This window comes from Desmodus rotundus, chromosome 12 (genome assembly GCF_022682495.2).
Source record: "Desmodus rotundus isolate HL8 chromosome 12, HLdesRot8A.1, whole genome shotgun sequence".
Classification (NCBI taxonomy): Eukaryota; Metazoa; Chordata; class Mammalia; order Chiroptera; family Phyllostomidae; genus Desmodus; species Desmodus rotundus.
Genome location: NC_071398.1, coordinates 42,633,962 through 42,659,773, shown reverse-complemented (window position 1 = coordinate 42,659,773; position 25,812 = coordinate 42,633,962). Strand labels below are relative to the sequence as shown.

At 51.7% G+C, this 25,812-nt stretch overlaps 1 protein-coding gene across 1 annotated transcript; it reads right to left on the bottom strand.

Moving 5' to 3' along the window:
• Positions 1-41: 41 nt before the first annotated feature.
• On the bottom strand, positions 42-25,812 carry RELB (RELB proto-oncogene, NF-kB subunit). Its single transcript, XM_053914857.2, has 11 exons — positions 25,591-25,812; positions 24,581-24,628; positions 19,410-19,750; positions 11,171-11,328; positions 9,591-9,682; positions 9,335-9,466; positions 7,164-7,268; positions 4,165-4,380; positions 3,266-3,334; positions 3,050-3,127; positions 42-822 (listed from the first exon to the last, which is right to left on the bottom strand). The coding sequence occupies exons 1-11, from the start codon at positions 25,643-25,645 to the stop codon at positions 437-439; spliced, it is 1,680 nt and encodes a 559-aa protein (XP_053770832.1). The 5' UTR covers positions 25,646-25,812; the 3' UTR covers positions 42-436.

Genomic DNA, 25,812 nt, shown 5'->3' with positions numbered 1-25,812 from the left:
GGGGAGCCTGCGGACTCTGTGCTAGAAAGAGACGAGACTCCTAAGGCTCAAAAGTCATTTTTATTGGGAAGGATGAAACATCCTACCCACTATGTTCATGGGGAAGGATGGCTGGGATCTGCACCCCCTCCCATATATACACTCTTCAGAATCATCCGGGAGAAGGCATCCCCAATTATGGGGACTGAGTGCTCGGGAGCGAAGTCCCTTTTCCTCTCTGGACTCAGTTTTCTCGTTTGCAAAATGGCCTCAGGGGAAATCGGTGCTGCAGAGCTTCTTGCCAGCGCTGAAGATGTCCGACCAGAAGGATGAGGAGGTCAGGAGACCTGAGCAAGGGTGGCCCAAAGAGATGGGGGTACTGACCACCCTGGTTGGGTTCTCAGAGCCCCTTCCACCCCCCTCCCCACCCAGTGCCTCTCCTGCCGCACCCAGGGGGCTACGTGGCCTCAGGCCCAGGGGACAGGAGGCCACCCCCAAAGCCCGCCTCACGGTACTGGTTGGGGAACATGTTGCTGCCCACAAGGCTGGCAGTGCCCCCGTCCACGGGGACTGGAGCCTGGTATGAGTCCAGTGTCAGCGGCTCGGGGCCAGGTGGCTCCCCGACCGTGGCCCCTGCCACCCCGTTGCCTGTGACAGCGCTGGCAAGTGGTGGTGCCGGGGGCAGCATGTCCAGCATGGTGAAGAGCGTGGGGGTTGTGGTTTCATAGGAAAAGCCTTCATCCAGGAGGTCTGGCCCGCCAGGGGGCTCCAGGCCAGGGAGGGACACGGTGCTGGGGAAGAAGTCTGCGTCCGGCAGCAGGGCCGATGGTGGGAGGAACGGACCTGCCGGGATGGAAAGAAGGAGAAGGAAGCATGGTGGGCTTTAGTTCAACTTCTGGCCAGGTTCTAACTCAAACAGCCAGTCCTATGCTGAATGCATCATCAGTGTGGCCTCCTTTAATCCCAAGGAGAACCAGGGTTGAAGCAATACTCCTGCAGTGCTGGGGACATTTTCCCCAAGCATGAGGAAGGAGAAGAGGCTCAACAGCACCCCACCAAATATAAAAACAACCCAAAAAGTTAAATATCCATACCATGGAAGACCCAAGTGAGAAGTCATCAGTCCCCAAATTGAAAAGGTAAAATGACAAGTGTCATTATAAGAGAGCCTCTGTTTTTGAGACAAGACAAATGTTACCAGCAAAGGCTCATTATGCTTATCTCAGAAAGAGACACAGGGCTGCTGGGACTCTATTTCCCAGCCTCCCTTGCAGCTGATTGGGTATGTGACTAAGTTCTGGCTAGCATGTGGGCCTGATGGCTGGAGCTGCAGCAGGCATTTGGAACGTGAGAAGGAAACTGCAAGATGAAAAAGGCTTGGGACTCTGGTGATCACGCAGCCACCAAACCACCCCTGCACCCCCTACTTCTGGACTACCCCTGGGCTGTGTTTATGTAAGAGAACGAATACAGTTATGTCTTTTTGAAACCCCTGTTATTTTGGGTTGTGCTGTGAATACAGTTAAACAAGATCATAACAAATGCAGGTGGCGTCCCTGATTTCTGACAAGCTCCTAACATACGGGCACAGCCCCTGTGCTAAAGAACTGGGTGATGTGACCTGAAGACATTCTGGAAAGGACCTGGAGAGGTAGGGTTTCTATCTGACAGATGAGTAAACTGAGGCCCAAACAGATTACACAGTGGCTAAATTGTAGCCTCAGAATTCAAACTCAGTCTGATTCCAGGGGCCATACATCCAATCATTAGGCTATAGTGCCATGGTGGCTATGCTCCTAGAATGAGAAAGGGGAGCTTTGGGAAACGGGGTGATGGAGGAAGTAGATGCTTGGCATGTGGCTGATGAGCAGGGCCTTTGGGGGTTGGGGATTGAAGATTGATGAAATGCGCTAGGATTGGTGGTTGCTGGGGCCAAGATGCAGCGGGTGGGTGGGGACAACAGGCAGTGCTTGCGCTCTCCAGGGTGGGACTGGCTGGAGCAGCCGGGCTGGCCGTGTGGTTGGCAGCTGGCTGGGAGCCGGGTGCCCGGGTGCAGCGGGGTGTTGGGGATGGTGTTCTCAGAACTAGTAGCCAGCAGGTGGGAGGTCTCTGATGGTAACCAGACAGGGCGGGAGTTCTTGGGAACTGGAAGCTGGCATGTGAGTTGAGATGAAGGCAGGGGGAGAAGAGGCCAGAGGGTGGTTGGGGTGGAGGCGGGCTCTGAATCTGAGGTTGGCTGGCTCTGACAACCACCCCCACGTACCCATGCACTCCCTGCTACCTGTTTGGCACCTGCCGTCACTAATCTATGCAGATGCCCAGATGCGACTCCCTGCTCCACCACAGACCCGCTGTGTGACCTCAGACAAGAGACTTTGCCTCTCTGAGCTTCACGTTTCCCCCCAGTAAAACAGGAGCTGGCCGGGGGTGGAGGAAATAACAGCACCCACTTTACAGGGTGACTGCAGATCAAATGAGAAAAGACACACAAAGCACCTAGGTGCCTGTTATACAGTGTCTGTAAAATAAGTACGTTAAATTTTAAAAGGCCAATGAGCCCTGGCTGGTGTGGCTCAGTTGGCTGGACATCATCCCACAAACTGGAAGTTCACGGGTTCCATTTCCAGTCAGGGCACATGCCTGTATTGCAGGGTTGGTCCCCAGCTGGGGCACATGCAAGAGGCAACCAATCGATGTTTCTCTCTTGCATCAATGTTTCCCTCCCTCTCTTTCTCCCTCCCTTCCTCTCTCCTCTCTGTAATCAACACAAATAAAAAATAAAAAATAAAATGAGGTAGGTATGTGGTGAACTTTTCAGGTGCGCCTCTGAGGCTCTGAGAGGTGGAGCGACTTGGTGAAAATCACACAGAAAGTAGATGATCCAACGGAGATCAGAGCCTCCGGCCTGTGTCCAAAATGGCTATTCTTCCCACTTTATGTTGTGGGCTAAGAGGCGTGGCACTGGCCTTGTGGGAGCTGTTGGGGGCCCAGAAGAGGCCAGAAAAGCAGGGCTGCAGCTCACCCTGAGCCCACCCCAGGGGGCAGGGGCTGGCACAGAGCCAGGACCCACCTGAGCCGTGGCTGGGCAGGAAGTGGTCCAGGAAGGCCGGTTTTTTCCTCCGCCGCTTGCTTTCGATGCCATGGGGGTCTGAGGAAAGGCACAGATGAGGATCCCTGCATCCCAACAGCCCCTCCTCCCCAGCCTGGGGCAGGGCGGGACAGTGCAGTCAGTCATCCCCTCCCAGGGACCTGGTGATGGGTGCAGGAAGGGGCAAAGGGGACATACCAGAGCTATTTAGCTCCCCAAGGACATCAGGCATCCCCCGTTTCCGTTTCTTGTCCACGCCGTAGCTGTCTATTCAGGAGATACCAGGGATTTATAGAATAATCCATCAATGAAGACAATGAAGAATTAATTTTAGAGACCACTTAGGAAGCGGTTGAGCTCTTCTAGTTCTTGGCCAACCAATGCAAATAGATGTCCACATCTTATTCAGAATAAAACCCAAGTACTCTTCTAGGCACGCTGGTCTTTGTTGTTCCCGGAACACCCCAGGCACCATCATCCTGCCTCGGGGCCTTTGCACTTGCTGTTTGCTGTTCTGGCCACTTAAAACACTCTCCCTCAACTCCCACCCCTTCCCTGGAGAACAACTTAGTCATCCTCCCATCCTCAGCTCAGCTGTCCCCACGTCCAGGAAGCCTTCCTTGACCCCTAAGTCTGAGTCAGGTGTGCCTTTTGTGCAAGTTGAGCCCCCCCAAGCAATTCCATCCCGGTCCTGTCCACTCTCGTTGTCACTGTACAGGAATGGGTCTGCCCTCCCTTGGACTGAGCCTCATGAGGGTAGCACTGGGGCTATTTGGTCACCCGTGTGTCCTCAACACTACCCAGCCCAGGGCCAGACCTGAGCAGCCGTGGTGAGGAGAGGAATGATTTAATCCTCCCAACAGTACCCATGAGGTGGGTACTATTCATATTTCCATTTTGCACAGGGGCAGAGTGAGACTCTGAGAGGCCAAGGTCACACAGCCCGTAAGTGGCAGAGCCAGGATTCGAACCCCATGTAGGCAGCTCTGAGCCTACATTCTACTACTGCCTCTTCCCCTTGCCCCTCTGAGTAGCCTGAAGCAAGACCAAAGACCTGGTCTCCGGGGTCGAGGGTCACCCTGGGTTGCTGTGGTTACCTTGGTCTCGAGGCAGGTATGTGAAGGGCAGTGGCTCGCTGCAGACCCCATCAGTGAGCCGCTGCAGGAAGACATTGACTGTCACGGGCTCCACGATCTCCAGGTCCTCGTAGGGCGGTGTCTTAAACACAATGGCGATCTGGCGGTGCACGTCAGCCTGGGAGAAGTCAGCCCGGCCTTCCCAGGAGGCGCTGCTGAACACCACTGCTATGTCCTCTGTGGGAAACCAGGGACGTCAGCTGAGCAAGGACACTGGCCCACTGGGCCCCCAACTCACTCAGTCTCCCCCAAGATCAGTATTAATATCCCTAAGAATAAAACTCGCTATTGTGGTAGCTAACCTTCTGTCCAACAGCTACTGTGTGTCAGTCACTATGAATTTTCTCATATACATATCATCTCATTTAATGCTTTTAACAACCCGAAGGGCAGGTAGGATTAATATTCCCCATGTCGGATTCCGTGATTCATGAGGGGGACTCGCAGGATTCAGCGTATTAGCCTGTACGCACTGCTAGGACTTATTATGGCAAAAAGATACCAAGCAGCCTCACGCACAGAAGGTGGCTGCAGCAGAGTCCAGGGGAAACCAGGCGCAAGCTTCCCAGAGGCCTCTCCCAGTGGAGTCACACAGGACACGCCAGTTGCCCCCAGTAACAAAATGTGACCACACACAAGAAATGCGGTCTATCAGGGAGCTCCTTAGAGACTCAGAGTCCAGGATTTTTTGTTTGTTTTTAAGATTTTATTTATTTATTTTTAGAGAGGGAGGAAGGGAAGAACAAGAGGGAGAGAAACGTCAATGTGCAGTTGCCTCCCATGCGCCCCTACTGGGGACCTGGCCCGCAACCCAGGCATGTGCCCTGACTGGGAATCGAACCAGCGACCTCTTGGTTTGCAGGCCGGTGCTCAATCCACTGAGCCACACCAGCCAGGGCCAGGGTCCAGGGTTTTTACTGGAGGCTGGTCACCTAAGCACCGTCTGTCTGACATGGACCAAAGCGCCAGACTCCCAGAAGGAAAGAAGGTGGTCCACCCAAACCACGTTGCTCATACAAACGGCGTAGGCACAGTGAGCCACTCTTATCACTCAAGGAATTGGGGGGATCCTCTCAGAATATAACTTCCCAGAATCCCCCGCAGGACCAACCTTGGAGGCAGGCCTTCCAAAGGACAATACTCTCAAATATGCTATGGTAACTCTTTTCTACACGCTCACTTTAAAAGTGGGGAAACTGAGGCTTGGAGGGGTTAAGAGACTTATCTGAGGTCACACATCCAGTAGGGAACAGTCAGGATTTGGGTGCTACTCTGACTGCTATTCTTTTTCTTGTCTTATTGCATTGCCTCTCATCACACGGACACCACTTCCTGAGGCCCTATTTGTGTTGGGCACACACAGATTGCCTCTAAGTCACAAAAACCCTATGAAGAAGGTACCTTTAGGAGCTCCATTACATAGAGGACGAAGCAAAGGCACAGAGAGGTAAAATCACTTATCCAAGGTCACACAGCAAGCAAGTGGGGGAGCCCAGCTGGAAATCCAGGCAAGCCAGAGTGCTTCACCACCAGCTCTGCTAGGGCTTGGGGAGGTTATCTCCTATCTCTAGGCCTAGCTTCTACCTTAACAAAGGGAAAATCACAGAATGTCCTTCTCACGGTTCTAAGGGGATTAAACAAATCACTCCAGGTAAGAGGCTTAGACAAGAGCTTAGTATATAATAGGTGCTCCATCTATGTTAAGTTTGAGTGTTCCTGTTAGTATTACGCAAAGTACTAACTGCAGGCTGGCTCTCAGACAACCCTCAGTAAAGGCTAATTCTCTGTAGTGCACTTCTTGGGTAGCTGGGATCCCATGTCATCCTACCAGTGACTCATGTTATGAGGAAATGAGGCTCAGGTGGGGAAGGCACCTGTCTGAGATTGGCCAGTGAGTAAATGAAGCAGCAGGACTGGTGTACCTGCCTCTGGTTACTCACCCATACCTGGAATGGTTACTCAAGCCCTGGTCCCAACTTCCAGGCCGCTAACAATCTCCATGGCTTTCCTTAGATTTCAGCTCAAATGTCACCTCCTCTGGGAAGCCTTCCCAGATGCCTAGACCATGTCTGGTCTTCCTGTCATTCAATCTCAGCACTTCATCTTCTTCTTTCTCAGCATTAGCCATGTCAGTAATTTGTGTGTCTTTCCCTACCTCCCACTGAGCTGAGTGCCCTGTGAGGGCCCAGTGGGGACCTTTCTCTGCCACCGCCGTGTCCCAGCACTGCCCAGCACAGGGGCCAGCACACAGGAGCCACCTAATAACCATCTGCTCATTCATTCAAAATTTCCTAAGAACTGCCCTGGCTGGTGTGGCTCAGTGGATTGAACGCTGGGAACCAAAGGCTCACCGGTTCCATTCCCAATCAGGGCATATGCCTGGATTGCAGGCCAGGCCCCCAGTAGGGGGAGCGTGAGAGGCAACCACACATTGATGTTTCTCTCGCCCTCTTTCTCCCTCCCTTCCCCTCTCTAAAAATAAATAAATAAAATCTTTAAAAATTTTTTTTTCTAACAACCAATCACCCAATGAATGCATAAATAAGTGGAATAGCAAATAGATGTTTGTCTCTCTCACTTCCTCTCTCTAAACTCAATAAATAAAAAAATTTTAAAAATAATTTCATAAGAACCTTCCATTCCTGGGTATATATCCAAAGAATTGACTCCACGATTTTTGTACCAGAGTCTCCTAGACAGTGAGCTCGTGGTGGGGAGGCCTGCCTGGCACTTAGCAGGGGCCAGCACGGACGGCCCTCCGTCTCTGTGTGTGAGTGAGTGACTCAGCGAGTGAATGAACCAATCCGCTGCGTCTGACTCCAAAACCAGAGTCCTGGATCCTTCCGCCCCGCTGCGTGGCTAGCCATCTCCTCCTCGCCCTGTCACTCTCCTGGGCTGCCTGGCCACCCCAGCAAGCTGCCAGAACCCCCTCCGCCTGCTGGCTGCCCCAGGCCCCTCACCTTTCTGCACCTTGTCGCACAACAAGTAGAGCTCCTCTCCACCCGTGCACGGCCCGCTCTCCTTGTTGATTCGGCAGATCCGCAGCTCAGACGTGTTTGTGGACTCTGGGAAGGAGCATGAAGAAGAGGTATATAAGAAAAAACATGGATTCAGTCATCAAACCCTTAGCGGGTACCCTGTAGGTGCCCACCCTGGGCTGTGGAGAGATGGGAAATAGAGAAGCCAGGGCACCTGACCCTCCCAGAACCCACGGTCCAGATGGTAAAAGAAGCTGCTCAGACAAGAGGAGATTAATCAACAATTAAGTCGTCCATGCTGAGGTCCGGTGAGCGTCTGGCCAAGAGGGAGACCCTCAGACCTCAGGGAGAGTTGGCAGGGGTCAGGCGTCAGAGACAATTCTTAGGTGAGGGTTAATGGCCTGCAATCTGCAGCGGACACCTGTTGTTTTGCCTCTCTCCTAGTCCTGGCCCTTCTGTTAACAGCCCCCCAGTTTCCCCTGGAGGGACCGCCCCTGCATCTCAGTCAGGGGGATTGGGTAAGGCTGAGCCCACCTCTGGCTCAGCAGTGAGCATGTGCACCAGACCCGGCCAATCGAAAATCGCCTCCTTCTGGCCACAGCTGATCGGTCAGAGAGGAGCATATGACCCACACCAGGCCAGTAAGAGACAGCCCTGAGATTCTGAGCAAGATTACTGGGTAAGAGTAGCTATCTCAGGGAGTGGGGGAGAGGTGTGAAGCAGGTATGACGTAAACCTAGAGCTGCACACAGTCCTCTCACCCCCATGGGAGGGCACTGCCAAGCACGACTCTGACGTGGAGGAGACACAGCAGAGAGAGGAAAGACAGACCTGTAACGACACCTCTGAGGACCTGGATGCAACCAGACCTGAAGCACTGCGCTACTTCCAGGTTTTAGTTAGTAAAACATTTTCTTTTTTGTTATTGTTGATGGTCTTTGCTGTGCAACAACTTTTTAGTTTGATATAGTCCCATTTGTTTATTTTTTTCTTTTTCCTTTTTTATTATATGTTCTCCATTACCATTTGTCCCCATTATACCCTCTTCCACCTCCACTCACCCCCACCCTCATCACCACACTGTTGTTCATGTCCATGAGTCCTTTTTCCTTTTTGCTCAATTACTCCACCACCCCGCTCCCCACCAGAGCTGTCAGCCTGCTACAAAATCTTTTTTTTCTCCCTCCTTTGACCAGTCTGAGTTGGGTGGGGTTCTATCATTTGCATCCATAAACACCTGATTGAATTAATATCCTTCCCCATTCTGATTCCTGTGGCAGTCTCTGTAGGTTGACTAAAACCTACCAGCCATTCCCAATCTCCTCTTCCATGACTCCACCCCTCTGTAGAAGATGAAAACCTAAATACTTCCTTTCCCAGACTCCATTGCAACCATGGGACCAAGTCTGGCCAATGGGACATAAGCAAAGTCTACCAGGGGGATTCTGGGGAATATATTATTTTCTCTATCAAAGAGGCAAATATTATTCCTCATGCTGCCTCTTCCCTAGGATAGTGTAGTACAGTTGTACAGGTTGTACATTCTACAATACTAAGAGGTCTTGTTTCCAAAGGCTACACAGTAAATGCTGACTCCAGAATTGGGCAGTGTACAGCTTGCTTACCATGCAGGGTGACACTGCCTCATGCCTGGAATACAAATGTGGTATCTGGAGCTGTGGCAGCCAGTTCATGACCATGAGGGAAAAGCAAAGAGACTCACAGAGCTACTGAACCAGTGCTCCTATACTGTCAAGCAGCTGAATCCACAGGAACAGACTTCATTAACTGAGACATATAAAAATAAAAAACCGCCCTAGCCAGCATGGCTCAGTTAGTAGGGTGTCATACCACAAAGCAAAAGGTTGTTGGTTTGATCCCCATCAGGGCACATGCCTGGGGCAGGTCTGGTCCCTGGTTGGGGCATGGGGCACATGTGAGAGACAACTGGCCATTGTTTCTCTCTCTCACTGATGTTTCCCTCCCTTTCTTCCTACCTTCCCCTCTCTCTAAATAAATAAATAACATCTTTTAAAATATATTTTTTTTAATTTAAAAATAAAGAACTCCCTGTTGGTTCGTGTCTTTGCACGTGGGGCTTTTTGGCACCTGTGGCCCAGGACAGTGCTATGGACACAGCACGCTGGACTCACTCTTGTCATAGACGGGCTCAGAGAGCACAGGGTCCATCTGGCGCATCTGTCCCTGCTGGTCCCTGTAGGAGGCCTGGAAGCAGATCCTCACCACGTTCATGTCCACCTCCTGATGGTTCTTCAGGGACCCGGCTGTGGGAGAGAGGTGGAAGGCTGAGGGTGGGACCGGGGGACAAAGAAGGACTGGAGGAGGTGGTGGGGCCCAGGGAAGGCGAGGGGATGGGAGCAGACGGGGGGGTTTGGGGTTTGGTCTCACCATTGTAGGGGTCAATGCCCAGCTGGATTTTCCGCTCGATGGCAGCCTCAATCTCCTTCTTCCTCACACACTGGATGCCCAGGTTGTTGAAGCTGCGTGGGGGGAAGGGAAGTTGTCCGAGGAGGCAGGTGTAGCCCTAACTCCCAGGAGGGATCCAAAAATTGCTCCCTGCCTTGGGGCTCACAGTCTCAGCGGCTGAGGTGCCCGGGTCCAGGGGTCCCAGCCTTGGGGTGGCGATCTGGGATTCAAACCCTCCAGGGGTGTCAAGGTTCTCTTGAGAGAACCTGGGAGCGCCCCTTATCTTTACCACACAACACTGGCCAACCTCATTTATAAGGACACTGATAATTAAACACCAATGCGATGCCAATTCTTAAAAACTCATCCAAACAGCAAAGATCAAAACCTTTGCTAATACCCTCCGCAGGTGAGGTTGTAGAGAATCAGGCACTGTCGCCCACGGCTGCTGGGGCTGTAAAGTGCTCCGGCAGTTAATTACACATTAGAGGCCAGTCTGGAAGTATTCATTCATCGCACATGTTTCCTGAGCACCTGCTGTGTGCCAGGCATGTGCTGGGTGCCGGCGGACATAGCAGGGAACAAAAGAGACAAAAATCCCTGCTCTCACTAAAAGTAGAGTTCACTGAAAGTACACATGTACACACTTAGAATTTGTCCTCAAGCCCTGGCTGGTGTGGCTCAGTGGATTGAGTGCTGGCCTATGAACCAAAGGATCACAGGTTCGATTCCCAGTCAGGGCACACGCCTGGGTTGCAGGCCAGGTCCCCAGTAGGCGGAGCACAAGAGGCAACCACACATTGATGTTTCTCTCCCTCTCTTTCTCCCTCCCTTCTCCTCTCTCTAAAAAATAAACAAATAAAATCTTAAAAAAAAAAAACTTGTCCTCGAGAAGAACCACAAGGGATTGAGACCAGCGTAGGTGCACATTAATAGAGGACCCGTTCAAGTCACTGTGCACACCCACACGCTGGAATACTATGCAGCCAATAAAAGGGATAGAGCAGCTCTAAATGTCCTGATAGAAATGATCTCCAGATGTCCCGAGACACACAAATGAGGTGCCAGTGTCTGCTACTATTTATAAGGAGAGGAAAAACATTTCCACACATAGCATACTTTTTAATTGCCTACAGGATAGGGCACTGGTATCTGGAAGAACAAGAAGGAAGGAAAGTTATTTTTCACTGCACACCCTTTCTAAACCTTTTAATTATTTAGAGTGGAAACATATAAATTACAAAGAGAGAAAGAACGGGCCTTGCAGTTAGGTCAGGTCTGGGGTCAGATCCCAGCTCGGCCATTGGCTCTCCTTGCCCCTGCGCCGCTCAGAGCCTCAGTTTCCTCCTCTACAATACGGGGTAAATGTAACGTCTGCAAATGTGAGGGGCAGGGCTCCAGGCCTAGGGAAGACCCTCTGCCGCCACCAGGCCTCAGTTTCCCCATCTCGGAAATGCAATAGCGAGAGTCTGGCTAAGCTGCCCCTTGCCCTAAGGTGTCCCTGCGAGACCCTCAGAATCTCCACGACCAAAAGTCAGGGGTCAGGGGTCAGGGGTGGGTACCTGTGCCGGGGGCTGACGTGAGGCCGGAGCCGCACCCTGCAGACGCCGTCGGTGCAGTCTTTCCCCACGAGGCTGTGGGGGTGCACTCGGTGAGGCCAGTCCTTCCACACCAGGCACGCGGTCACCTCCACCTCCCGCAGCCCTCCACAGTCCCGGAGCTGCAGGAAGACAGGTGCTCTTTGGGGTGGGGGTCCCACGTAGATACCTGCACCCATCCAAACTCCCTGGGGCCTTCCTGGGTAGCTCCCTGCCCCTCTCCCCCCAGGATGATGGAAAGCTGTTTGCTTAAGCTGCTCTGCGATTCTAAACCTGAGACTTCCAGCTGGTGGCCCGGGGGCTTCCTAACATAGTAGCTGCCCACAGATGTGCTCCCTTTGGCCACTCAGACTTTTAACAATTGGAAGCACACAAGGGCTCCAAGTCACAGATAACATCCTGTCACAGAGGAGAAAGGCTCCCTTACAGTGGAGGGACCTGGTGGACCCCACCTTAGCCAGGTGATCTGGGTCAGCATCACTGGTACTGGCCCCAAATGACTCCAGCTCCCCCTGGTGGCCAGAAAGGACATCACATCACCGCTGTGACAGCCCCTCCAGAATCCAATGAATTGGATCCCTGAATCCAATGGTGAGGAAACACCCCGCAAACCCAAACTGTGCATCACCAGCTTAAAACATGTCAGTGTCGTGAAAGCAGATACGAAGATGGGTGTCATTTGGGGGATTGAAGGAAAGCAAATGTATTTTGATCTGGCTGGTAGCTCCACAGGGTACATGTTTGTAAGAATTTATCAACCTCTATACTTCAGAGTCGAACTTAACATAGATATTAAGATAAAATATAACTTCATTTGTAAAGTTAATATAAATTTAACATATTCGAGGTTACTCTATTAAATTAGTTTTAATTTAATAATCAAAATTAAGTTTAAAAATTGTATTAAACTATTTTTCAAGATAAAATATAACTTATAACTCAATTTTTTCAAAAGGAGAGACACTAAAAAGACATGACCACCGAATATGACCCTTGATTGGGTCCTGGATTGAGGGGAAAAAACAACCATGAAACACATTTTGGAGACAACTGAGAAACTTCAGTCTGGACCCAATATGAGGTTCTATTAGGAACTGTTAGTTTTCTAGAGGAAGTAACAGTATTGTAGCCGGGTAGGAGCCCATTCTTAGAAGATGCACTTCGAAGGCTGGAGTACCTGGAAGTGACGTATCGTGGTATCTACAACTCACGGACACCTGATTCTTTCAATGTGCGTTTGTCTGTGTGGAGAGAGAGCTGTGGGTGCAGCCAATGCAGCAAAATGTCAGCTGGTAGATGTAGGTGAAGGGTCACAGGGGTTCACCGTACTATTCTCTTAATTTTTCTGCAGATTACAACTTTTCATCAAAACTCATTCAAACATCTCTGTTAAATCCGTGCAACCTTTTGTATATCAATTATACCTCAACAAAACTTTTAAAAACTCGAAAGATTTTCAAAAAATTTTAAGTAAAAAGTTGGAAAAAATTTGGAGTTTACATTGAAAAAGTGTGAGATATCACATTATTCTAGATTCCCAGATTCTCTTTTTTAAAAAGGAAGTTATGGCAAACGGGCCAAATTTCTGCTCAGCAGCCACAAGTGACCATAGATAAAAACCAACCCCTTTAGGCTGGTGTGGCTCAGTGGATTGAGAGCTGGCCTGCGAACCAAAGGGTTGCTGGTTCGATTCCCAGGCAGGCACATGCCTGGGTTGCGGGCCAGTCCCCCGTGGAGGGACGCGCAAGAGGCAACAACACATTGATGTTTCTCTCCCTCCTTTCCTCCTTTCCTTCCCTTCTCCCTAAAAGTAAATAAATAAAATCTTTTAAAAAACACCAAAACCCAGCCCCTTTAAACCAGGGGCCCAGATCCACAAAGCTTTCTTAGGTTGCCTGCTGGGGCCCTGCTGGCATCAAAGACCCTGGGCCCTGGGGGGGGGGGGGAGGGGAGTTACTTGGTTGGAGCATTGTCCTCTACACCAAAAGTTACTGGGTCCATTGCTGGTCAGGGCACATGCAACTGACTGATCTCACATTGATGTTTCTTCTCTCCCTCTCCCCCCCAACCCCTGTCCTCCCCTTCTAAAAACGGTAAACCTATCCTCCAGTAAGGATTTTTTTTTTTTTTTTAAAGACCCTCTAAGCTAAGCCTGCTCCTCACATCTAAAGCTGGAGCCTGTAAAATACAATAAAGCAGTGAGGTTCAGTGGGGTAATACTGCCCTCTAGCGAACACTTGGGGTATGGGGTGATTTTGGTTGACACTGATGGGCACCATCAGCGGCAGTAGACAGGGTCAGAGATGCTACACAGCCTAGAAACCAGGGACAGTCCCATGCTAGTCCTGCAAGACTTCTGAACCTGCCAGCAGGTTTTCCATGTCAGTGGAAAACCTGTTGAAAATGATCAGAGCCTAGCACTGCTTTACATATATAATATTTTCCCCATAATATTAAAACACCCTGAATTTTACATCACTAAGTCCACCAGGCTGCGTTCGTAGCCACTACATTCATGAGGTCAAAAGCAACTGCCACCTTCATTATGTTTCCCTGGCGCTGTGCCCGAGCATTTACACACTGAGGTAAAATGTGCTTCTCTATGCACATTATACCTACCACTGGCCGTCTGCAGGAGAAGCCTCTCTGGCCTCAGCTGTAAGATGGGTACCACTAAGCACCTGGCATGCAGGCGCACTTAGTAAATGTCAGTAATCACTAGAGTGAACTTGCTGGGTGCCGCTGAGCAAGGAACTTACCCTCTCTGAGCCTCAGTTTCCTCTTCTGAGGTCTAGGGGATAAAAAACCCCTGGAACAGGTCATGCCCCATTGTTGGGCATTTACTGTTCTAACTCTCTTAAGTCAAAACCACCACTGAAGCAAAACAGTCACCTGGAAAGATTTAGAATTAAAAAGCTGGGGGGTTGGTTGGGGTAATGTCCGGTACACCAAAAGGCTGAGGGTTCGACTCCCAGCCAGGGCACATAACTAGGTTGTGGGTTTGATCCTCATTTGGGGCATGTGCGAGAGGTAACTGATCAATGTTTCTCTCTCGCCACCCCCACTTCCTCTCTCACTCAGAAAAAAAGCTGGGGAAAACACAGCGTATAAGTGTCACCCCACAGATAAATGTATCATTACAAAGGGAAAGCTGTACCTTTACAAAGGAGGGACCTGGCAGTCACCACCTGAAAAGAGCTGAATTCTGTCCCTGCAAATTCATATGTAAGTCCCTAGCCCCCAGGCCCTCAGAATGTGACCATATTGGGAGGGAGAGCCTTTCAAGAAGTGAGTCAGTTAAAGAGGCCGTTAGGGTAGGCCCTGATCCAATCTGCCTGGTCTTCTTATAAGAAGAGGCCATCTGGCCCAGCTGGTGTGGCTCAGTGGACTGAACGCGGGCCTGTGAACCAAAGGGTCGCAGGTTCGATTCCCAGTCAGGGCACATGTCTGAGTTGCAGGCCAGGTCCCCGGTAGGGGGCATGTGAGAGGCAACCACACATGGATGTCTCTCTCTCTCTCCCCTCCCCTCTCTCTAAATATAAATAAATAAAATCTTTTACAAAATAGAATAAACCTAGAAAAAAAAAAAGAGGCCAACCGGACAGAGACACCAGACAAGTGTGACAAGGAAAGGCCATGTGAGGACACAGTGAGAAGGCAGCTGTCTGCAAGCAAAGCCATCCAAAGAAACCAACCCTGCTGACAACTCAATCTTGAACTTGCAGCTTCCAGAATGGTGAGAAATACATCTCTGTTGTTCAGGCCCCTGGGTCTGTGGTACTTTGTTATGGCGGCCCAACCCAAACAGACTGACACCTCACCTTACCACAGGCTCTGACTCAGCATCACCGATAACAGTGGGACAAACTGCCATCCCGTGCCCTTTGACAGGGCACATGGAGAAAGCCACAGCCTCGCCGCTGGGGGTTCCCGCCAAAACGAATAACCTGATGTAATCGGGAAACAGACCACAGTCCCGGAATGCGGGGCATTGAACAAAACACCTGTCCTGTCCTCCACAAACAGATCATGTCCCAAAACACGCAGACAGACTGAGCTGAAAGACACACATGGCCTGGCTGGTGTAGCTCAGTGGATTGAGCGCAGGCTGCGAACCAAAAGGTTGTTAGTTCGATTCCCAGTCAGGGCACATGCCTGGGTTGCAGGCCGGGTCTCCAGTAGGGGGTGTGCGAGAAGCAACCACACATTGATATTTCTCTCTCCCTCTCTTTCTCCTTCCCTTTCCCTCTCTCTAAAAATAAAACTAAATAAAATCTTAAAAAAAAAAAAGACACACATGGATTTGGGGGGCGGGCGACACACAGACATAGTAAGACCTGGTACATGCTGCGCGTGGCCCTGGACTGGTTACGAAAGAAGCAAAGGACAGAGCAAGAGCTACAAGGAATGTCTAGGGACAGTTAGAACGTGGACTTATTATTAGACGACATCTTTGTATGAAAGTAAGTTTCTCGAGTGTGCTAACGCTGTTGTGACCCTATAGGTCCTGCTTGTAAGAAAACATCCTTGCTTCTGAGAGACACACGCCAGAAGGCATGGGGTGAAGTACTGTCTGTCATATCTCCAACTCACTTTCAAATCTCCCTCCTCCATGAACGTCGACATTAAGGGAGAGAGACGTAAAACACGCGTGGCAAAAGGCAGACGGGTGGGGTTCATCGTGCTATTCTTGCCTATTTTAAGTAGGTTTAAAAATTTTTAAGAGAACAAGTTGGGCCTGGGCTGGTGTGGCTCAGTTGGCTGTGCGTTGCCGCACAAAGCACAAAGTCTCCAGTTCGATTCCCAGTCAGGGCACATGGCTGTGTTGTGGGTTTGCCCCGGGTTGGGGTGTGTATGAGAGGCAAGCAATTGATGTTTCTCTTGCACATCCATGTTCCTCTCCCTCTTTCTCCCTCTCTTCCCCGTCTCTAAAAATAAATAAATAAAATCTCTTGAAAATTAAAAAAAAAAAAATGCAAGTTGAGACATACAGTTGAAAAAATCCCCTATCAAATTAGAAAAACAGATAAAATGCTTAAAGATCAATAAGGGGCTATGAGGGACCCTCAGTGCTCCACACATACCCTCTTCCTGAAAACCCAGTGACTGGGAATATACATGTCAAAGGAAGTCATTCTTCTAACTACAAAGACTGGCTGACTGCAGGCCACTTTTGGCCACAATGCTCGAAGCAAAATCAAGGAACAACAAAAATCAAGGAAAAGCTGTGGAAAGGGGGCAGTACGCCAGTGCTGGGCCATCTCCCGGTGCCCTCGGAGCGTCCAGTGCGCAGGAGCTTCGTCCCCGTTTTACTGATGAGGAAACCGAGGCTGAGAGAAGTGCTGGGTTTGTCCCAATCACGCAGCTGGTAGTGGCAGAGCCAGGACTCAAACCCACATCTTTCTGACCCTAAAATCCCAACTTGTGGAGAAGGACAGGGTTGCTCTGCTAATCACCCAAATAAACCCATGACCCTGGCTGGTGTGGCTCAGTGGACTGAGTGCTGGCCTGTGAACCAAAGGGTCTCAGGTTCGACTCCCAGTCGGGGCACATGCCTGGCTTGCAGGCCAGGTCCCCAGTTGGGAATTCACAAGAGGCAACCACATATTGATGTTTCTCTCCCTCTCTTTCTCCCTCCTTTTCTCTAAAAATAAGTAAATAAAATCTTTAAAGAAAAGCAAAAAACCCATTGAGGGAGAGAGAGAGGACAGAGAGGCAGGAGACCTCACCTGAGGGAGCTTGGGCCTGTTGGGGGGTAGGGGGCTGTCAGGAAAGGAGTCCCTGGAGTAGGCATGGGTGAGTAGGAGGTGACTGGGCTGCAGGAGGAAAGTACTCCAGATAGAAGGAACAGCATGTGCAAAGGCCTGGTGGCTGGAAGGTAGCAAGTGAGGAGGGGATGGATGGGAATGGGCAGCAGGAGCCAGCAAATGAAAGGTCTTGGAGGCCCAGGAAGGGGCTTGGGCACTGAGGAGCCCAGGGAGGATTCTGAGCAGGGGAGAGGAGCAGATGTGCAATTTGACAGGTGTCCTCTGGCTGCCTTGCCAGGGGAGGGGGTGGCAGGATTTGGAGAAGACTGAGAGCTGGTGACTGGGAAGGACACGGGAGGTCAGGGAAGAGCTGGGGCTGGGACCTGGGGTGCGTGGAACGCTTAGCACACAATTGAGGATTGATAAACACTAGGACAAAGATCCACAAGCACATGAAGACTCCATGCTGGGGAAGAGCAAGGAACCAGGCCTCAGACACCACTGGGAAAAACAGTCATGGACACGACCCCTGCTAGAGTGATTTGGCGATATCCATCAAATACCTTTGACCACAATTCCACTTCCAGAAGTTATTTGAGTGACACATATGAAGGAAAGAGCAGATGGACCGTGTCCCGCTCCACAGCCCTGCTTATAATACATAGCGGGAGACTGGAAACGACCTGAGTAACCACCAATAGGAGGCTGCACAAGAAACCCCCACACACCCACACAACGGGACACCATGGGAAAGAGGACAGCGCAGCTTCACACGTGCTGATGTGAGCCGAGCTCCAAGATCTATTCTTCAGTTAAAAAAAAAAAAAAAAGCAAGGTCCAGAACAGCATACGTATATGGCTGCTCCTCCACTTACACTGGGGTCACGTCCCGCTAAACATCCTGTTTTAAGTTGAAAACATCGTTATTAAGGTCGCTAACGCACTTAATGCACCTCACCTACCATGCATCATAGCTTCGCCTGGCCCATCTCCCACGTGCTCAGAACACATACATTAGCCCGCAGCCGGGCAAAATCATCTAACACAAAGCCTATTTAATAATACAGTGTGGAATAGCTTGCGCAACTTATTACGTGGATCCCTTCCGCACCATTGCAAAATCAAAGTCTCCTACACTGAACCAGCTGGTAAGTCCAGAACCAGCTGTGCGGATGGTATGCTCCCTGCTAGGTAGGAAGTGGGAGACGGCATACATGCATGTACATATGTACCCGTGTAATCCCAAATACTCCTGGAAGGACACGGGAAACACTGCTGACAGTGGTTACCTCAAGGGAAGAACCAGCCCGCAGGTTCAGGGCAACTGCTGTTCATTCGAACTTAATTTAAGGTAAATTCTGTTAGGTTAAAATATTTATATTTATATTTATATTTATATTTACCTTTATATTTTTGATCATTTTGAACTACATCATATGATTCAAATATTTAAAACAGAATAAATACGTACACAGTTAAAAAAACATTACCGGCACCTCATCCATTCAGCATCCACCCCGAAAGTAATTACCTCTACTAATTTGTGTTTTTCCTTCCAGTTTCTGTAGGCACGTATTTGCAAATACAAATATAAAAATCTCATTTTTCCCTCTTTGAACACAAAAGACAGTATAATACCCTATGCGGGGTTCTGTGCCTCAGACTGGGGGGGGATTATTAATATATCTGGGAGATACCTTCCATATCAGCATCAGCACCTAAGGGAGTCTTCATTTAAAATTTTCTATGGATTAATTGCAGGTAGCTGTATTTATCTGCGCACGCGCAGATACACCTTACGTCCACATAGAATGCAGACGCGTAGACGCGTAGATGTTAGTTTGCCAGTCCCTTACTGATGAACGCGGACGTTTCCAATTCTTCTCATACAAACAAGGCGGCAGCGGATCACCGTGTGCATCCCTCTGCGCGCCCAGTGCGGCCAGAGCTACACCATAAATCCCTGGAAGTGGAAAGGCCGGCCTAAGGGCAATGGCGATGCCGGTAACACTGGCAGCTCAACCCTGCTGAGCACGCACTTACCAGCTGGAGGTCCTTCACTCCTCCCAACAACCCCAGCTGGTTGGTTATTACTATTCCCATTTTGTAGAGGAGGAAACTGAGACACAGAGGTACTGAGTAACCTGCCCAAGGCCGCACAGCTAGCAAATGACCGACCGGGGATTTGAACCAAGGCACTCTGATTCTTGAGGCCTCGTTTGTGAGCCAGGAGGCTACCCTGCCTTTAAGGCAATGACAATTTGGCTCAAACTGCCAAACTGCCGGGAAGAAGGCTTTTCTTTCTCTGAATGCCCTTTCAACTTTGGGGCCGGGGGATAGGATTTCCGACCCCAACCACAGCAACAGCAATAATAACCACCATTGAACGCATGCATCAATGCATGCGTGTGAATCTTGGGGCGGGGAAGAGCGAGCCCCACCGCCCCGGGCCCCACCTCGATGGCGGGCAGCGTCTTGCTGGCCTCGGTGCTGCTCTCCCCTAGGATGCTGCCGGCAGAGCGGCCCTCGCACTCGTAGCGGAAGCGCATGCCGCGCTGCTTGGGCTGCTCGGTGATGACCAGGTGCGGCCGCGGCCCGGGGCCCGGGGCTGGGGGCCCAAGCCGGCCCAGGGGGCAGCCCCAGGGCGGCGGCGGGGCCGGGGGCGCGGTGGGGCCCAAGGTGACAGTGCTCAGGGAGGCCGCCCCCCGAGACACCAGGCGCGTCAGCCCTTCGCCCGGACCCGGCGGCGCCCCCTCCAGGCCGAAGCCGTTCTCCTTGATGTACTCATCGATGATCTCTGCGGGAGAAGCAAAAACCGGGGTGATGCCAGTTATAAAAGAAAAGGTTTGACGACCTCCCAGACTCGTTTCTCTCCCTCCTTTTCCAATCCATTCATTTCTTCTAGATATTTCTTGCGGGCCGAATACAGGGGCCTCAGCGCCAAACACACAAAAGAACCTGCTGTCCTTGCCAACAGTCCCCCCCAGCACTCCCTAATTCTTGAAGCCAGAAACCCGAAGGGGGGCGGGGCAGCCTGGCTTCTCCTTCCCCCGTGTCCTCACGTCCACCACCTCCCACCAAGTGCTCAAGCTGTGAGGGGTGCGTGTCTGCATGAGCTGCTCATGATCCCACATCAGCAAGTCCCACCCATGAACTTCTGCTTCTACCGCAATTCTCTCCACCCCACTGCCTCCACCCCGGTCCACCCTCCGTGTCTCCATTCTGAACCGCCCCTCCTGTTCCCCCAGTCTGTCCCCCCCACACAGCCAGAGAGATCTTGTGTCAGACCTGTTCCCCGTCTGTCAGAAGCCTCCTGTGGTTTCCATCTCCCTCAGAATCAAAGTCAACACCCTCTCCATATAAAGCCCTCTCCAAACTCCATGCATCTCAGAAGAAAACAAAAACAAAATCTCACGCCCCTGGTGCTGGCACAGAGCCTTGCGTGGACTGGCCCTTGCTGCCCTGCCCCCCCTCCCCCACACCACCCCCTCTCACCCTGATCCAGTCTTTTTCCTGTTGCTTGCACCCGTCAAGCCCGACCCTCTTCAGGGTGGTGTACATGCTCCCCTCGTCTGCCTCTTTCATGCTCCCCCCACCCCACCCTGTTCAACCCCCGCTAGGTCCTCCTGATCCTCAGCTCAAATGTCACCTCTTCATAAAGGCCCTCCTGACGTCCTCCTCCACCACCTCTCCCTCTACCTGTTTAACCCCTTCACAGCCCTTAGCCCAGTCTAACTTTATCTTGTTCATTTATTCCTTTTCCTACTGTCTCCCCCACTGGAGTGTCAGCTCCCGAAGGGCACTTAGGTCCGTGACTGAATGAATACCCAGTGCCTACAACAGCCTGGCACGTGGCAGGGGCTCAGTACAATTCACTGAAGGGATGAATAATAGTAGTGACACTAGCCCTGGCTTCGGTGGCTCAGTGGATGGAGCACCGGCCTATGAGCCAAAGGGTCGCCAGTTCGATTCCCAGGCAGGGCACATGCCTGGGTTGTGGGCCAGGTCCCCATGCTGTGACCCTCCCCTCAACACCCCAACAAGGAAGACCAAGCTCCCTGTCTGTGCTCACTTGGACCCCTCAGCTTCCCCCAAACTTGCCCTGTGATACTCACCCAATTCATCTGTGGAAGGAAGAGAAAAAGAAAGAGAAGGGTGAGGTCCAGTTAAGTGGTCAAAACTTTCATTTTTAAGACATTCTCCAACCTCATCCCCTCCTGGTACCCTCCCCTCCTCGCATGCTGGGAACCTGGGCTCTAACTCCCAGGGCTGCTAAACCCCAACCCCCGTCTACCCCTCCTGGGCTACCTCCCCTTGAGCCCCCAATGTTGGGGCCCCAGGGTCAGGGTCCCCCTCAAATGCCTCCTAAAAATAAAACATTTAGGCCAGGGGTTATAAAGTGTTGTTGGGAATTCGAGGAAAAACCAAGGATCTTATCACCAGGCGAAAAATGGACACCCAATATTCTAAACAAAATGTTGGGCTGTTCCTGCCCTATAGCCCATCTAGGCCCCCAGAGGTCACGGGCTCATGTCTGAAGATTCCCAGGAGGCAGTTTCTCCTCCTCCAGGCTACGAAGTGAAGCCTGCTCTGCATCATCGTAGGCCAGTCCCCTGGCAATGCCCACCTGTGGTCCTGGATTCACCCCCACTTCCTGAGGGGGAGTGACAGTCATGCTGGGGGATCCTTATCACCTCCTCAGGAAAGCTCAGCCCTGGAAGTGGTAGTGGGGAAACCGAAACCAGCCTCCCTTCAATCCACAGACAGGACCGGGGGAACCCCAGAGGGAGCAAGCGAGCCTGGAGGCACACAGCGGAGAGGCAGGCCAGATGCCCCATCCAGGATTGCCTGCCCAGACCACGGGTCTCAGACACCGACCAGCCCCGATGCCAGACCTGTCCTCCCCATCCACTCTCTCAGGGCGTGGCTCCTGGCAGGCAGACCTTTGGTCCTTGGAAAATAGTATTCCTGCACCCCTTATCTTATTCAGTCTGTGAAGTCAGCAGGCTGGGGAAGACACCCTGGCTCGGTAGATGGGGACGAGCAGACGGACAGTGAGGCAGGGAGAGAGGAAGGGACATGCTGGCAGATCACTGGCAGGATAACCTCAAGTCACTTCAACTTGGGAAAACCTTAGGCATCTGTGCTGGATGCCCTGGGGACCCAAAGATGTCTTAGACTTTGTCTGAGCCCCGCAGGAGCTCCTAAGCTACGGAGGGAAACTGAGGCCCCAGGCAATAACGGCCAGAGCTGTGGACTGCCTCAGTTCAAATTCTGGCTCTGCTACTTGCTAGCTGTGTGGCCTTGAGCCCCTTACTCAATGTTTGTGCCTTGGTTCCCTCATCTATAAAATGGACACAATCATAATGCCTGCCTCACTGGGCTGTTGTAAAAATTAAATGAGCCAGTACTACATGGGAAGCACTCAGAACTGCCACATTAGTAGGCGCTATACAATGCTGGCTGCTATTAAACGAGGTGTTGGAAGCCACTGTTTTACAGACTGGGTAAACCCCTTGCCATCTCTAGGCCTCGGTTGGTATGTCTATAAAACGGGGATATTGAAAATCAGTGAGGAGTCACAGAGAGGTTGGCTTGCATCCCAGCTGTCACTCACAGACTGTGTGGGCTGGGGCAAGTCACTTAACCTCTCTGAGCCTCCTTCTCTATAAAATGAGGTCTGAGCTCCTAGCTCAGGCATTAGCGTGAGGATTTAGGATCACGCAGGGAAATTGCTTAGCAAAGTCTGACTATTTTAGGCTCTCCACAAAGCTTAGACAATATTGTTATTTAAAATCCTTTTTCAGCCAGGAAATATTGGGAACTCCCTCCCCTTATTCAGGGCTCAGCTAAAATAACACCCCATACCCCCAACCTCCCGTACAGACCTGCTGCCACCCAGGGGCAGCCAGGATCGGCCACACTTGAGCAAACCGAAGGTCAGGAAGCCAGCTGTGTCTTCCCTGCTTCAGGGCCTTTGCACAGGCTGCTCCGGGCCAGAATGTTCTTCCTCCAGTTCTTTGCATGGCCTCCTCCTCTTCTTTCAAGTCCCTACCCAAATGTCATCCTCTAGACAGGTCCTCCCTGACCACTGTATCTAAGATAGCCCCCAGGACCAGGGAGCACCCAGCTGGAGTCACTTACAGTTTGGTGCCTTTGTGTTATCACTTACATGGAACTCGTTAGGATCTGACATGACCTTATGGGACAGGGATTCATATCTGTAGACTCTGAGGAGCACAGAGTAGGGACATGTCTGCCCCACTGTACACCCAGGCCACGGTATGTGTCCGTCCCATCAAAATGAGGGAAATGCTCCCCCCCCCCAACTCTATCTCAGTGGTTCTCCCATCCTCAGCCTGCTACGACATAGCATGGACCCCAAGACTTCTTCATAATCTTTATCACGCTTTATAATCCCACATTTATTATTTACGTGTCTGTCTCCACATCTAGGCAGGGATCCCATGAGGGCAGAGCCAAGGCTGTTTCAGTCCCTGCTGAGTCCCCAGCAATGCCCAGCACAGGGCCAGATACAGAACAGAAACTCAATAAATATTTATTGAATGGATGACATCAGAAATCATTCTCACTTGAAACCAAAGATCTAGGTCTCAGGCAGAAAAGTCCCAGCCTTGTTCCTGCCCAGAACCAGTGCTTGGGCAGTACCTGTCCCCAATGCCATCTTCCACCAATCACCACCACCCCGAACCACAGATCTGTTAGAGAACCCGCAGAGCGTCCCCCACAGCCAGGCCAGCATTTCTGGGGTCCATCCCAAGATTCTACCTCCAGAGAGAGGCTCAGACCCAGCCCACTGGGGGCCACAGTTTCCACGGTGTCAGGACCCTTCCCGGCCTCCAAATCTCACCCTTTTAGTAAGAGAGCGGATGTTTCATTTGGCCATGATTCTGCATTTCCTTGGGCAGCACTGCATTTTTGATGGCACAAACTGAGGGACCTTATAGGCTAGTGGTTCTCAGCATCTCTTGGGAACTTGCTGAAAATATAGAGCCATCCCACACCTACTGAATCAGAAACTCTGGAGGTGAGGCCCAAAAATCTATTTAAACAAGGTCTCGGGGTGACACTGATGCATAGAAAGGTTTAAGAACCACTGTTATAGACTATCTAATAATAATAATAATCATGTTAGTATTATTACACCACTAACAGTTAATGCTTACTGAGCGTCAGTCATGGCTTTGAAAGTTTACCTGTATCAGCCCACTGAATCCTGTCCACCCTCCTAAAAGGAGGAGGCGCTGATATTATGCCCATATTACAGATGAGGAACACTGAGGCCCAGAGAGGGGAAGTGACTTGCAGGCATTCCCACAGTTAAGGGTGGGTGTTACAAAGCCCAAGATGGCGATTATTACCCTCTGCACTACCCTGTGAATCTCTATGGAGGACTCCTCTTAGGTACTTAAGTTTTACCTGTCCAACTCCTAATCACCTGGGAGGTAGGGGCATATGGAGCCCCCATCTAGATGAGCACGGAAGGACACCGTCAAGGAAAGCTGTGGTGGACCTCCCTGAAACCCCCCGACAGAGGCATGCCCAATGGATTCCCCCCTCCCCTGTCCTAAGTGCCTGTGGGCAGGAACTGTGGAGGGCTGCTCACCCGTGGTCCTGGAAACGGCCAGAGAGAGCGAGGAGAGATCCGGGGACCCTGCAGGGAGGAAGGCAAGTCTCAGGAGGTGATGGAGATCCCACATAATTTCTCAAGCCCCACCCTCTTCCTCTCCTGGCCCGCCCCTTCCTCACCCCTCACCCACAGTCTGGCCTTGCCTCCTCCCCAAAATCGTGAATAGGCGCCTTAGTTTCTGTCATTCAACCCACGCTTTCATCATACTGTGGCCCCACTCTCTCCCTTACGGTCGGGCCTAGAGGAATCCTTCTCAGTCTCTGTTAGCCAAACCACGGCTCTTCTCCTTCTCTCGGGGTCAGATACTACCCCTCCATTTTTTTAGTGTCAAGCCTGTCCCCTTCTCCCTCTCAGACCCTGAGGCAAGCCCCACCCACTCTTTCTTCTCAGAGTCAGGGCCCTCCCTCCCGCTTTCCAAACAGGACACCCTCTTCTCTCCACTGGTCAGACCCCTTTCTTCACCCTATGGGAGTCTGCCCTCGTCTCCGGCTTTCCCCCAGGCCCCGCCCCTTACTGAGTAGGACCCTGCTTCCTTCTTTAGTTAGGCCCCGCCCCCTTCTCGCTCTCATGGTCAGGCACCACCCCTTCTGTGAGCCTGGCCCCTCCTTTCTACCCTCTCAAGACCCCGGCCCCGCCCCCTTCGCGCCCGGTCTCCGAGTATGGCCCCGCCCCCAGTCCTCAGGACCGGGGTCTCGCTCTTCCTTCTCCGAGCTAGGCCCCGCCTCTCCCCTTTGGGAGTCGAGTCCCGCCCCCTTCTTTGCCTCAGGGTCAGGCCCCGCCCCCTCCTCACTCAGTAGTGGGACGCCTCTCTCTTACCTTGGGCTAGACCCCGTCACCATCCTCTGCCTCCTTCCTTCCCTCTAATACAGTGTCCCTCGAACCCTCACACTTCCCCACAAAATCCCTAGACTCTTTTAGGAGCCCCCAGAACCCTCGCATCACCAATTCCGTCCCAGACTCCTCTCCTGAACCCCGGCCCTGCTTACCCAAGGCCGCCAGCTCCGGCGTAGCGGACTGTCTGGCGACGCGACGACTCGGCATGGCCCGACCAGTGGGGACTGACGACCCGGAGGCCGGCCCAGACCAAAACACACACGCGGTTAGGCCGGGCGGCCAGGCGGCACGGTCTGACAGACGATCGCGGGTCTGGCGAGCGGCGCAGGGGCTGGGGCCGCAGGCCGGGCAGGACGCGCGGCGCCCGGGGCTGC

Excerpts from the sequence above, each read along its gene's own strand:
- RELB (XM_053914857.2), bottom strand. The coding sequence starts at position 25,645 with ATGCCGAGTCGTCGCGTCGCCAGACAGTCCGCTACGCCGGAGCTGGCG. Across the intron at positions 7,269-9,334 it reads TGAGCCCGTCTATGACAAGA|AGTCCACAAACACGTCTGAG; the intron begins GTGAGTCCAGCG and ends GCTCCTTCCCAG. Across the intron at positions 4,381-7,163 it reads GTGCGACAAGGTGCAGAAAG|AGGACATAGCAGTGGTGTTC; the intron begins GTGAGGGGCCTG and ends GGTTTCCCACAG.